The 13,441-nt window shown below is 33.1% G+C and overlaps 1 protein-coding gene across 2 annotated transcripts; it reads left to right on the top strand.

Moving 5' to 3' along the window:
• The first annotated feature begins 5,442 nt into the window (after positions 1–5,442).
• Positions 5,443–10,393, top strand: LOC110729213 (RNA polymerase sigma factor sigE, chloroplastic/mitochondrial-like). 2 transcript variants are annotated; one of them, XM_021908929.1, is made up of 6 exons: positions 5,443–5,687; positions 7,175–7,912; positions 8,115–8,261; positions 8,753–8,989; positions 9,322–9,585; positions 9,846–10,393. In XM_021908929.1, exons 2-6 carry the CDS (start codon positions 7,202–7,204, stop codon positions 10,041–10,043), a joined length of 1,557 nt encoding a protein of 518 aa, XP_021764621.1. In that variant the 5' UTR covers positions 5,443–5,687; positions 7,175–7,201; the 3' UTR covers positions 10,044–10,393. The 2 variants fall into 2 exon arrangements, with proteins under 2 accessions (XP_021764621.1, XP_021764616.1); XM_021908924.1 differs by having other exon boundaries at positions 5,444–5,687; positions 7,161–7,912.
• Positions 10,394–13,441: the final 3,048 nt, after the last annotated feature.

The following is a 13,441-nucleotide window of genomic DNA, read 5'->3' as shown; positions in this document are numbered from 1 at the left end:
GACAACAATAGATGATGGTATTTTTCAAAATTTCTTAAAAATAATAAAGGTGCGTGGGAATAAGTAGAAGGGTTGAATAAAAAGAGTATATGACATCAGCATGAAAAGCTATGCTTACGTCGAAAATAAATAGGTCATCCACTCTGGTCAGACCATCCACGCACTAAGCTCAATCCCAGCCTCAATATATGGGATATGTTCCTATTTTTTTAAAACCTTAATTCATTGGGAATTATAACATCTTTTAACTTTGATCCATCTCCTAATTATAGTAATGTAATTACATTGTTTTTTTTTTTTTTGTTTACTTAGTTTGGTGTGCAGTGTGCACATTCAGCACATTTAGGCCGAAGATTCCGCACCATTTTTCCTTCCTAGATCTCCATTTCCTCGCTTGTTGGGACACTCTATTCATACTTCTTATCCACACTCTCCGGTACGGATAGAGACATTGCTAGAGGGGTGCCACAACCGTGCTCGCTATATCCGAGCTAGTTCTTATGGTGTACAACCCCCTTAAAAAACATTCCTGTCTAATAAAGTTTTTCCAAACAATACAAGTGTCCCACATTAATAAAAGATGAGAGAGTTAGAAATATTATAAAGCTAACATGCTACTCAGCTACTCCTTTTATAATCATATAATTTTGGAATGAAATCTCTTTGGAGATGTAAAATGGATCCTTTCTCATAATTGTGGGTATGGAGTGCAACTAGGCACATAGCTGCTATTTGTTTGGGATGCATATAGGAGCTGAGGACTAATTGGTAAATTCACTTAATTTTTGTGATTTTTTATTGTTACAGTGCTAATTTTTAATGTATTATTATACTTATAGTGGTATTTTTAATATACTATTATACATGTATTTTATACTACTAGAGTATAACTTGTTTTAGTAGTACTATTTAGGTCTTGTTTAGTTCAACTTGTTTTTACTTATTTCAGAAAAAATAAGTTCAGATCAGATCAGATCAGAAAAAATATCAGAACATTGTTTTATGTGCGGTTTTTTATCGCTAAATATTCTTAATTTCGTAATGAAAAAAATTGTGAAAATTACATATTAATAAACTACACATTATTACGAATCTAACAAGATCTCACTTGATATATTTTTTCCTTATAGATTATCGTACACTTCAGGTCAAAGTTTGGTCAAATCAGACAATCAGATCAGATCAGACCAGACCAGATCAGATCAGACCAGACCAGATTAGTAAAAATAAGGTGAATCAAACAAGGCCTATAGCCATTACCTTAGCAAAAATTTATGTAAATTACTAAGGTAATTTAGAAGTTAGAACATGATGCCAGGAAAAACTTTAAAATAAAAATAAGTAGAAAAAAATGTTGGACAAAGGGATTGAACTGACCAAAGAGAAAACTAGTAAGCCCTTTAACCATTAAACCAACTCTTTTTCTTACTCTTTATGCTGCATATAATTCTTTTTAAGTAAAAAATTTTTTTTGAAGTGGGGGACAGCTGTCCCCCCTTGTATCCACCTAGCTCCGCCAGTGGTACATTACAGTAATAGTAATAGCAGTAGTACTAGATTGAAAATCTACAGTGAGTATCTATCTCCCTATTGTTAATTGCATTTTATTTCTTGGGAGAAAGTACAGCCAACGCATTTGTTATTGCTGACTAATTAAGTAATGTAAATTACATTTAATTAATCATTGTTGCAGTAAAATGATAATATTAATTAAATCAAGTACTTGTCTCTACCACTATATTTTATCAATTTTCGTGCATGCCCTACTCTAAATTAAACTTACTTAATTTCTTTATTAAAGAGACAATGACCTCTAACTATATAATCTAGGAAGCTCAACCTACTAGGGAAACGTACACATACAGGAATATACTGTATAGAATCAATTTATCATGCTTTTTTTTAGACTAGCTAGATTTGATGTGCTTCTAATATGTACGCATAGAAGTAGAGCAAAACGATCTCAGTCGAGCATTTAGAATCATACATATAGTAAAATGATTAAGAACTAAGAAACAATGTGAGCCTTAATGGATGCTCAAAATCTCACTCGTGTCAATGTCATTATTAGCATTTTTCGTAATTTTATGTTATTCTCAAAAGAGACAAGTTCAAATAAGCAGGAAAAAAGAATACCTAATTTTGATTCTATAATATAAAGTATGATGTGCATGCAGTGTATGAATATACTTGTATAAGAAATCCTAAAATTGGTATTTTTGTAATCGAATTGACATCAAAAAAGATAGTAAGTTAAGATGTCCGGCCAAGTGCCAACTAGATATACCTAGGTCGCATGGTCAATTTCATAAAACTAACCTAGATTAACTTAGATTAGTTGGATAATTAATTTGAGAAAATTCTACTTCTATTTCCACGCCCAATAGAATAATAGATCGAGGAATAATCATCTGTTGACTAGAACTGAAAGAAGCTGTCATCTGCATTTAATAATAAGCCAAGTTGTATCATTTTGTCAATCTTAATTTAAATAAATGCGATGTACGAGTATTATTAGCCAACCCTAAATACGACAATGAGCCAAATTGATGATTTGCTTAATTACTCTCCAAGTCTCATTAGCTCGGAATTAAAGAGGCAGACCTTGAGTATATAGTCTATAATTCTATATACCAATTCAAGTTTTCAAAATATATCACCTTGTGAGAGGTTCTGGACAGATACGGTTGTTCACTTAAAAAATTCAAAATTGTTGAGCTAATGAACAAACCCACATTTGAGTAAAAGTTTTGTTCCACGTCAAGAAAATATGAACAATAAGAGTGAATGTACTGAACTACCAATATGTATCCTACATTGAAGAAAAAAATGAAATTGTATCCACTTTCATGGTGGGTATGTCCTAGGCTCATTTAACAAAAAATATGTATATATAGTCAGTCTATTGCATTTTGCATTTCATATGAATTTCATCTATGAAATAGAAAGTAGTTTGGTCTGGTCAGTCTAAGCACTATTGACAAGGGAAAGGAACCGATATACTCTTTTTACTTAACAATTGCAACAATTGGATTTTTATATACACTATCATAGTATCATGTGATAATCCGTTGTGATTTTTACATAAGGAAAAATAAAGCCAAATATTAGCTTATAGATGATTGAATATATATACATGACTAAACTAATTCATTAGGAACAAATCTCAAATTTGTTTCAATAATCAACTAACAAACGAAGTGCAAAGTGATGACGATTTGCTTGCTGTTGCTAAACAAGCTTGATTGCTTGGATTTAGAGCTTTGAAGTTTGATTGAAGATCCACTTTCTACGTGGCCCAAAAAAAATGCGGCCCAACGTCCAAGAGACCGATCTTTTTGGGCCCAAAAGATCTTCTACTAGGCCCTAAATTGGTTGGGCAATGGACCCTTTTTTTTGTTTTGCCATTTCACTCCGTAAAACCCTTTGGATGATCAAAAGGACCTATTTTATACTCCTGTAAAAACTACCCTGTACTCCATAAATTTTTATTATTTTTTTTATTTTTGGAAACCATTGTACTTCACAATTTAAATTCAATAAAAAATACAGATAAAATAAATTTAACAAAAGTAAATAAATTTAGTAAGAAAATCAGTATCACCATACTACCATACAACATATACACGGAGTAATACTACTTCATAGTGAAATTAATGAAATAAGTTTAATCAGTCTAAATAATTTTAGTTCAATAAATATTTTATGAAGAGAACATACTAAGATTAAAAATATACTTCGTAATACTTTGTAAACTATAAGCTAAGTCTCGCTTATAGCTTTTTGTTTGGGTTTAAATATGTTTTTGTATAAAAGACAGTGACACTTGTTAATTATTCGTGGATAATTATAAACTTATGGTTATTGTGGATATAATCGTAGTTTTTTAATGGAAAAAACTCCAATTATAAAGTTGCTACAAAAAATAAAAGAAGGGTCAAAAAATATCTCATGGCCATAATGTAGCAACGTAAGGTCCTTGAAGCCACCCAAATACAAATAATTTGAGTCAATTCCAAACCATATGCACGTGGCAAATACATCATCCATTAAAATTATATTTTAGCTGCCGTGGCACATCTTTGTTCCATGCTGGCTGCCTATCGTTCTCGTAAATTAATTAATCAATTTTTTAAATTGTCAATCAAATAAAGTAAATTACTACTTTCATTTATTAGAAATCCAACTTTCATATAGAAATGTTCATATGTATTAAACTATTTTCGGCCCTTTTTCATTAATTTTTTCTTTAGTTTTGCAATTTAGTTTTCAATAAATCTATACGAGTAGTGTAGATATTTGTCCGTCTCCCTATGATAGAGTCGTTAGTTTTTATTTTTTTTGTTTGTTTTTGTTTAGGGTTTTTGTTTGTGTGTTAGGGTTTATTAAAAAGTTAATCATCTTTTGCCCTATTATCAGTTCGTTGGTTAAGAGTTGTCTGGGATCACAACGGTTGTCAAATTTTCAAAGTCGTTCAAGTGAATCAGATGACAATCATTCTTACAGCTACAACAAACCGTTAGATCGTCTCTCCGAAAATGCTTTATATTCAAGCAATGTGTGTGAGAGATGTACCACAGTGCAAGATCTATTCAACGATCGTAACTTTGATGAATGAAACCCTTATTTGATTCAATTTTATGTATTTGTTGATTTAGATTTCATTTGTACATGTCGTATGGCTTTTGATTAATGAATTGATTTGTTTCAAAAAAAAAAAAAATAGATATATTCATATGTAAAATTATGTTTACTCGTATGAAGTATAATAATTATACTCAATTTTCATTAATTTGAATATGCTAAACTGGCCTAAATTTTCTTTAGTAATTTATCTGGCATGCAACGAATGTTCATCATGCATTATGTTACCCTAGTTTTACGAGTATGTTTAAAAACAACTAATGATATGATTTATAAAATTAACATGTTAGATTTAACAATTATGTGGTTAACCTATACAAAATAGGTTTGATACACAAACAAGCACGAAGTACTTCATATATAAGTTTGTAATATTCAAAGTTTATTAGATAAAATTTATTAGATAAATTTATTTATTTAAAAAAGGTTAATTAAAATCAAATGCATCAAAACAAACTTTTATAACCTAAGACAAAACAAAATCTTATACATTTTTTATCCACAAACTATTTTAGACAAATAAGTTGAAATAAGATAATTTTAGACAAAATAAGTTGAATTAAACATATTTTAAGGTCAACTTATTAAGCGACATCATCAACCCGAATCCAAAAATTAAGGTAATTTTCTCAACTCTAGCTACATTAATTCTAAATCAATTTTTTAACACATCCGTAACAAATCATCTAAAAAAAAATATCGAGGAAGATGGTTACATAAAACTGCTTCCACGTCACTAAAAAAATCCAGTAAAAGTAGAAATGTAGAATTCTCTGCCAAAATTTTACTCGTTTTTTTGTTTCTTCTCTCTCCTCTAAGCTTGTGGTTGCCATAATTTTCCCATAAATTCATTTTCTATTTTCTGGGTTCTTTATTTTCAAAGCAAATTCTTTTAATTTTTAGTACTGTACCAATAGTCAAGTTATTTTCTTCATTTTACTACTGCCCATTTTCTTTGATCTAACAAAAACAACGCATTTTTGCATCTGGTTTTGCGCCATAATCTCAAATTTCGAAGCTTTTTGGTGTGTTTTCCAATTGGGGTAAGTTTTCTGTTCTTTTTTTTTTAAAAAAAATTTGTTTTGAAAATAATAGTAGTACTTGCTTAAATTTAAGATTCTTTATTTTTGTGTAATTGTGTTAAGCTAGAAATTGAGGTAAAAATCATTATCGTTGATCATATTAGATATTATGTGTTTTTTTTTTTTAAATAGAGAGTTTATATGAATATATTGAAGTGAAATTGTGCATAAGATTGAAGGAGTGATGGCATGGTTCAGCTGAATTATTGCTGTTGTAATTATTGACGGCGTGTGATCATTCTCATAATTCGGTAAAGATGCCGAATTTATATGGCTGGAGTGGGACTTATTTTTATCCAATTTGATATATATTTGTTTGTTTATCATTTTGTTGTAGATGTAGTATAACTTTAAATCGATAATATTATTGTTCTTAAAAAAAAAGGTGTAGGAGGGGATTGATCCCACTTTGGTAAAACTGGTACATGTGCATATATGATTTTAGCATTCCTTAAATGAGGGTGCCTAAGGTCTAGGTGTGAACCAATGGATTGCATATAGAAGAGATTATCGAGGTTGCTCGATGAGGGAGCAATACAAGTTTATTTACTCGGAAATTTTCGTGAAGTTGATATTTGAGATGTGATGAAAGACGAACTCATGTAGTGTTGTATACATTCATATGAATGGGAATCAAGGATATTGTTTAGACTATTTTCAGTTGGATCCTCCATCTTTGATCGAATTTATCATTTTATTATGTGAATTATTCTCATATAGGATTGTTCAACTAGCACAAGAGGTTTCCTAGAGTTCTTCCTACCAAGGAAGTTAAGAGAGTATGTATGAAAGTGTGTCATTTTAAAAAGGAAAATCTATTTACTTAATACAAGTAAAACAATAAAGAAAATGTGGGATGAACTTTAAGGAATGATTTGAAACTAGTAGTGTAAAAAACTTTTAAGGAACATAGAGAGTATTAGGAAGTGCTTAAGTAATTTTAAAGGAAATAGATCATCCACATGAATCGTCTAAAGACTCTACACATTGCAAGAGGCCTAAAAAAGTAAGATGAGAATTATGTAAAAAGATGTGAGGGAGTGCAAGTCTTTTCTATATTTTAGTTGCTATTTGGTGCCTTGGTGGATTATCTTCCATATTGGTCATGTGTTTTGAACTATTTTACTCTCCATTCTTCATTTCACCTCAAGTATGACACTTTGACATGGATATGGTCATATGGGAACTCCTGTTTGGACCTTAAACATGCAATTTATTCATAAATTGCTGAGTTGGCACTTGGGCATGTATTAATACTGATCCTAGTGACCGAGTTTGAATAACATGTGTTTGAAAAGACTTGTCTAATTTAATGGGAAAATAATTACTACAAGTCTTAAGAGCCAATGGCAAGAACTTATTTTGGTAATCTAGAAATATCTTTTAATTTATGGTCTCATATTCTAGCTATTGCTCATAATCCATAACTTGCAGGATTTCTTCTGCAGTAAACATCTACTGAATAGGAAGCTGATATGGGAGTTGTGACTGTTTCAGTCTCAGCTTCTCGAGCATCTTTAGGATTAAGCAGAAGATCAACAGCTCATCAATCTAGTTCTAACGGACCGTTAATTCTGGGGTTCAAAGTAGACAAAAACAAAAAGACAGCCTTAGTTGCAGTGAGTGAGCCTAGCCGTTTACATGCAGAGACGAAGAAAGAGAATCAAAAGAGATTAAGATCAGTCACGAAGCCTGTGAAAAGAGTTCGTGCTGCTAGCATAGCTGAAGCTTCTCCGTACGCCGCTGAATTAGATCTTAATGAAGCTGCAGCTAAGCTTGAAAGCATTTTTAAGCTGAGTCCTGCAACAGATGCATCAGACGCAGAAAACATTGATCAAGTGGTAAAAGAAAGACGAGGAAGGAGAAAAAAGAGCACTGACGATGAGAAACAGGTGAAAGGAACTGACAGTAGTGTGGTGAGGAGTAAGAACAGCAAAGCAAAACGATTGAGCCTTGCGAAGAGAATTGAAATGAAGCAAAACAAAGAAAGTAAGGAAGAGAAGGCGGTTCTTTTAGCTAAAAAGAAGAATGTGATTAAGAATGAAGATGAGAAGATTGATGAGCTTGTAAGAGAATATTCTGCCTCAACTGATTTGGCCAGCTTGGATTGGAAGAAGATGAAGATACCGCCAGTTCTTCCTTCTTCTGAACACTTTTGGTTGTTTAAGTTGATGGAACCAATGAAGGTAGTAAAATCTTTTCCTCCTGACATTCTTTCCAAAGTGGCACTGTGAAGTGCTGAAGGGATTATATATTTTATATTTATAGCAGGTTTCGGATGGAAGTGTTGGGCCTCTTGGCGTCTCCTTCTGTTGTCTCCTTTCCTGCTTAGATGATACTTGCATGCACTTTTATCAATAATGGATATATTTTACTCCATGAATGTAGGCACTTAATCAAACGAAGGAGAACCTGAGGACAGAACTGGGAAGAGATCCAACTGACAATGAATTAGGAGAGGCAACAAATATGACTGTAGTACAAGTAAGAAGACACATGGAGGTTGGTCATGCTGCAAGAAACAAGTTGATTAAGGTGAATCTCATGTTTGTTTTATGATTTTGAAATGTTTTGAATCGTTTCCAGAAAACATTAGCTCATAAGTTGTTGCTTACTTGCTTCTGCGGTTCTATTTAAAGTTCAAACCTGTTCTTATGTGCTTATAAGATGCTTAAGACCTGCCTTTCATTCTTGTTTTTGACATTTCACAATATAAAGTGAGATCACATAATGTTTCTACCAAATCCTCTTTGACATATTTTTTAGGATAAATCAATGAACAAAAATGAAGTTGAATTTTGTTAAGTGGACCCTTTTAATTCTTTACAACAAATTTTAAAGCATGGATATGTCCAATGCAGCACACAGAAGTGTTCTTTTGAAAAAATTCCATGGTGCCTGTTCTTTTGAAAAAATTCGAAACCTGCCTGGTAATGAGAGTTCTTGATGATAATGCAAGCAAGGTGTATTTGATGCTGCGAGTAATTAAGAAAATTTTATCAACTGTTTAATTTATGATTATGCAGCACAACCTGAGACTAGTTTTGTTTGTAATGAACAAATATTTCCAAGACTTCACAAATGGACCAAATTTTCAAGACCTGTGTCAGGCAGGAGTGAAGGGTTTGATTACTGCTATTGATCGCTTTGAACCAAGGAGAAAATTTCGGCTGTCTACTTACGCTCTGTTTTGGATAAGGCATGCCATCATTCGTTCAATGACTGTTTCAAGCTTTACTCGTGTCCCCTTTGGTCTTGAATCGGTATGTTCATATTTTCTTATAATCGCTACTAAATTTATCCACTTGCCTTAGTATTGTTCTCAGTAACCTATGTGCTAAACCATGATGCATCTCCATCACTCCAAGTATGGATTTCTGTTCTTTATCTCTTAATAACAATAACTTTACCTCTTCTCTGTTTTTCATTTGATAACTGTTGGATTAAATATCCAAACCACATACTCCAAAAAATTGTCATATCATTTCCAAAGCATATGCACTGAAAATTTTGTTTATTAATTTCCAAACCAATTCATCAGGTTCGACAACTTCCACAACTTCCCTTGGAAATATTTAATGATTGACTGCTGCAGGTCAGGGTGGAAATTCAAAAGGCCAAATTAGAGTTGATGTTTAAGCTCAAAAGAATGCCTACAGAGGAAGAAATAATGGAGAGGGTAGGAATCTCCCCAGAACGATATAAAGAAGTGATGAGAGCTTCGAATTCCATCTCTTCCCTGCATGCTAGGCATCAAGTCACACAAGAGGAGTTCATCAAGGGGATTATTGATGAAGATGGTGTTGGGAGCGACAAGCAGAGGCAACCAGCCCTTCTTAGACTTGCAATCGATGATGTGGTAAGCATTGTCTTTCATCCACATTCCATAGGACTTAATATATTTCGTCAATATATTATTGTTGAGGACTATCTAGATTGAGGGCTTGTTACCTGAATTTTATTAGGAAGTCTTACACCTCGATATTACATGGCAACATTTTATATTACCGTTCCAACTTTTTTACACTCCATTTTATAATTGATCGTGACCACAAATGACATGATGGTTGTGGACCAAGTTTTTAGAAATTGTACGTAATTTGTGTTATTCCTTGACAGCTTGACTCTTTAAAGCCCAAAGAGAGTTTGGTCATCCGGCAAAGGTATGGTCTTGATGGCAAAGGAGATAGAACACTGGGAGAAATCGCAGGAAACCTTAGCATTTCAAGAGAAATGGTCAGGAAGCACGAAATGAAGGCACTAATGAAGCTTAAGCATCCAGCTCGAGTGGATTATCTTCGGCGTCACATATCCTGAATCAAATTGGCTTGAGATGCTGTCGTCATGGTACATATATATGATCTGTCCATTCACACCCTTCCATCTCGTCTACTGAGATACTACTCAAATTCTTGTATCATAGTGCTATTCACATAAAACATACTAGTAGAAATATGGTATACCCTAATGTTATATAGGCTAGGATTGGATGTTGCATATATATTCCCTTCCTTCAAAAGTAAATATTACCTGTAATCTTTTTTTTTTTACCCAGATTTATATCTTCTTTTGTAGTTTTGTTTTAAGTTGACAGATGACTGTCCTTCACCCCCATACTATATGGAAATATGATATTAATAATGATTACATCAAACATTATTTTTCGGCTTATTAGTTTTTAGCTTTTGGTACATGAAGTATTTCATTTTTGCTTAAATTGTAGAGTATGTGATCTTTAGTTGTCTGAGTAAAAGATTTATTTGAAGAAATCATGAAATTATTCGAGCATTGCCATTCGAAACCACCAAGTCTGTCATCAATTACAGATTTCCAGCTGATAGCGCAACAGAATCTGACTGCATAAAACCTTCTTGTTTCGAAATTCATCATGGGAATCTCTCATTGTCCAAAACTGCTTAATTTCTTCAGCTGTTCTTCCTGAAATCTCCCAGCAATCAAATCCCACTTGACAGTTCGTTTACAACTTTGCATAAGTGGTCAGGAGTGTTCTGGTCATAAAGTCTATATTTAGTTATTTAAAGTAATAATTAGCTCATTAAGCATAGTTTCTTAAGAAAAAAAATTCTGCAACAAAGGACTTTACTTATTGTAGGGAATTTTTCAAACTCAACCTTTTGAGCCCCACTGTGATTATGCTTTTAGGCATAGCGGCGCTCTAAAGGAAGGAAGCTAGAGATAGAAGAGTCGCCAACAAGTTTTAAGAACTTGTAAACCGTCACGGGTGTGAAGGTTACACCCCGTTCACGATCGCTAACTCCATATTGGTCCGGAACCATGACTGGGTACTCGGGGATGATGATATGAATCCAACCTAAAAAAGATTGAACCCGCGCTAAATCGGCCTCTACTTAATTCTTATTACATTTATGTTCGCTTTTTGATCAGCATTAGAGGTGGGCATGGGCCGTGCTGGCCCGCGCGCGGCACGGACCCAGCACGAGATTGACCCGGCCGCCAGCGGCCCGGCACGGCTCGGTGACCGAGGAGTGGGCCGTGTCGTGAACACGATATCAAGAATTCGACACGAGCACGACACGAACCCGCTGACGGCACGATAGTTTGGCCTGCCAGCGCGGCATGCCAGGCACGGCTATAAAATAACATAAATAATAATAAGGAACTGTAATAATAATAAGAATAAGAATAATAAAAAGAACAATAATAATATAATAATAAAAAAAAAACATAAACATAAATTAATAAAATTATTTAAATAGTATATCCCAATATGATACCAAAAATCAAAATCAACATCCTAACATGATACTAGGAATTAAAATAATATTCTAAGCATGATTTATATATCAAAAGAATAATTAAGTATTCGAATTACTTACTTTGATGCCTCGTATTTCTTTCTATCAAAACAATACACACGTTAGTAAATTCAAGAAAGATTAAATCAAATAAATAAATCAAATATGAATTGAAATATAGATTTGGAAATTAAACCCTCAGAACTATCAACCTTTTATGTCAAGGTCGAAGGCAAGGGCAAGGAGTATTCAAATCTCGCAAAGAAAGTATGGTGTTTGATTGGGGAAAGTATCAAGAATGTGTTTAGGCTAGGCTAAGAATATGAAGAACCAAGAGAGAACGAATGATTAAGAATATTATAAAGGGTATTGATGATGATTGTTGGTGATTAAACTTGTTGATGATTGAAAATGGGGTAAAATGACCTCTATTTATAAGGAAAAAAGAGGGTCGAAGGATTAAAAAAGAGTCGGACGGCGCGTCGGAGTCCATCACAATGCGTCGAGTCCGTCGCGGCGCGTCGGGTCCGTCGCGGCGCGTCGGGACCATCGCGGTGCGATGGTTCTGTCGTTTTACGATGGTTTTCTAAAGATAAGAATTTGCATAGAATCCGATTTCCAATGGAATTGGGTTAACCAAATATATGTACGTATTCTATTTTGATCAGCATTAGGATTATCAATAAAGAGATGTTTTATCCAATATCAAATTCTTTAATCTTTATCTTTAGAAAACAAGATAAATTAGAACTTTCTAGAGGACTCTAGAAGCTCGTAATAAATCCTAATTCGTTTAGGATTGGGATTAAGGTATTTGGACCCTCCACATGATCATTGGGTCGTAGGTAAGGTGGACCTAAGTTCGATTTGGGCTCGGTTTAGTATTATGGCCAGAACTTATTCGTTTTAAGTCGGATTTGGGCTTATAATATATCATTGAAAAACTCTTTTCAAGCCCCATCCAACTAAACAATAATTGGACCAAGAATATGGACCAAAATAATCTGATTTGGACGTTTTTATAAGTTGGACACGAAATGAATGATTTTCAGGACACGAAATGAATGATTTTGGGTTTAAAGACTTGAAATGAATGATTTTGGATTAAAAACATTTTAGGAAAGGTTAGGGATAAGGTTAAGGCTTTAGGAAATTTCACGACTCTTCAACTCTTTACCGAATTCGTAAATCAAAGACTTGAAAGGTACTCATCACTAGGTTTGGTTTTTGGGAAGACACAATCAGGTGTCTACACTTACCTTTCTCCAATTAACCTATGCATTCCGTAAATGAGATCCTCTTCATGTCCATTCATTATTATGGTTTCTCCTTCAATTTGTGCAAAATAAGACAAATATTTTAAAACATCTCGATAAACCTCATCAACTAAGTTTATTAACATTGATAAAGTAACCATATAGTACGGAAGAAAGCATGACATTAGTAGGTTATTATGAGGAAAAAAAAATGCTGATTTTTACCTTGATGAAACCTTGAGCTAGAGGTTTTTTCCACCTTTTTCCATGGATTTAAAAAAAAAAAAAAAAAAAAAAAAAAAAAAAAAAAAAAGAATGAAGAGGAGAAATGGAAGAAATAGAAATGCAAATAGCAATACAAGGAATTAGCTGCAAGAGAATATGTAAAAACTACCAACTGATGGTTAGTCTGACTTTTGGACTTGCAGTTGAAAAATGCTGTTTAATTTTCTCTACTTCTCTCCCTATTTCTTAAGTTTATTCATTTTTATTCTTTTTTTTTAATAACTTATTCTTCTTTTAATTGGGTGCGTAATAATTAAACTATGATAGTAGGCTTGTAAAAGTTGGGCAAACATGGCATAATTATTTGATTTTACATGAAATAAGCATCTTACTATCTAGAATTGTGTCGAATTTTTGAAAAGATTTAAAGAATCTAACACGCTTGGAGTAAAATGAG

Source organism: Chenopodium quinoa, unplaced genomic scaffold (assembly GCF_001683475.1).
Source record: "Chenopodium quinoa cultivar QQ74 unplaced genomic scaffold, ASM168347v1, whole genome shotgun sequence".
NCBI lineage: Eukaryota > Viridiplantae > Streptophyta > Magnoliopsida > Caryophyllales > Amaranthaceae > Chenopodium > Chenopodium quinoa.
The sequence above is the reverse complement of the archived record's forward strand: the minus strand, read 5'-3'. Positions and strand labels throughout refer to the sequence as shown.

Coding starts and splice junctions, on each gene's coding strand:
- LOC110729213 (XM_021908929.1), top strand. CDS start 7,202: ATGGGAGTTGTGACTGTTTCAGTCTCAGCTTCTCGAGCATCTTTAGGA. Junction 7,913..8,114: donor AGTTGATGGAACCAATGAAG/GTAGTAAAATCT, acceptor CCATGAATGTAG/GCACTTAATCAAACGAAGGA. Junction 8,990..9,321: donor TCCCCTTTGGTCTTGAATCG/GTATGTTCATAT, acceptor TGACTGCTGCAG/GTCAGGGTGGAAATTCAAAA.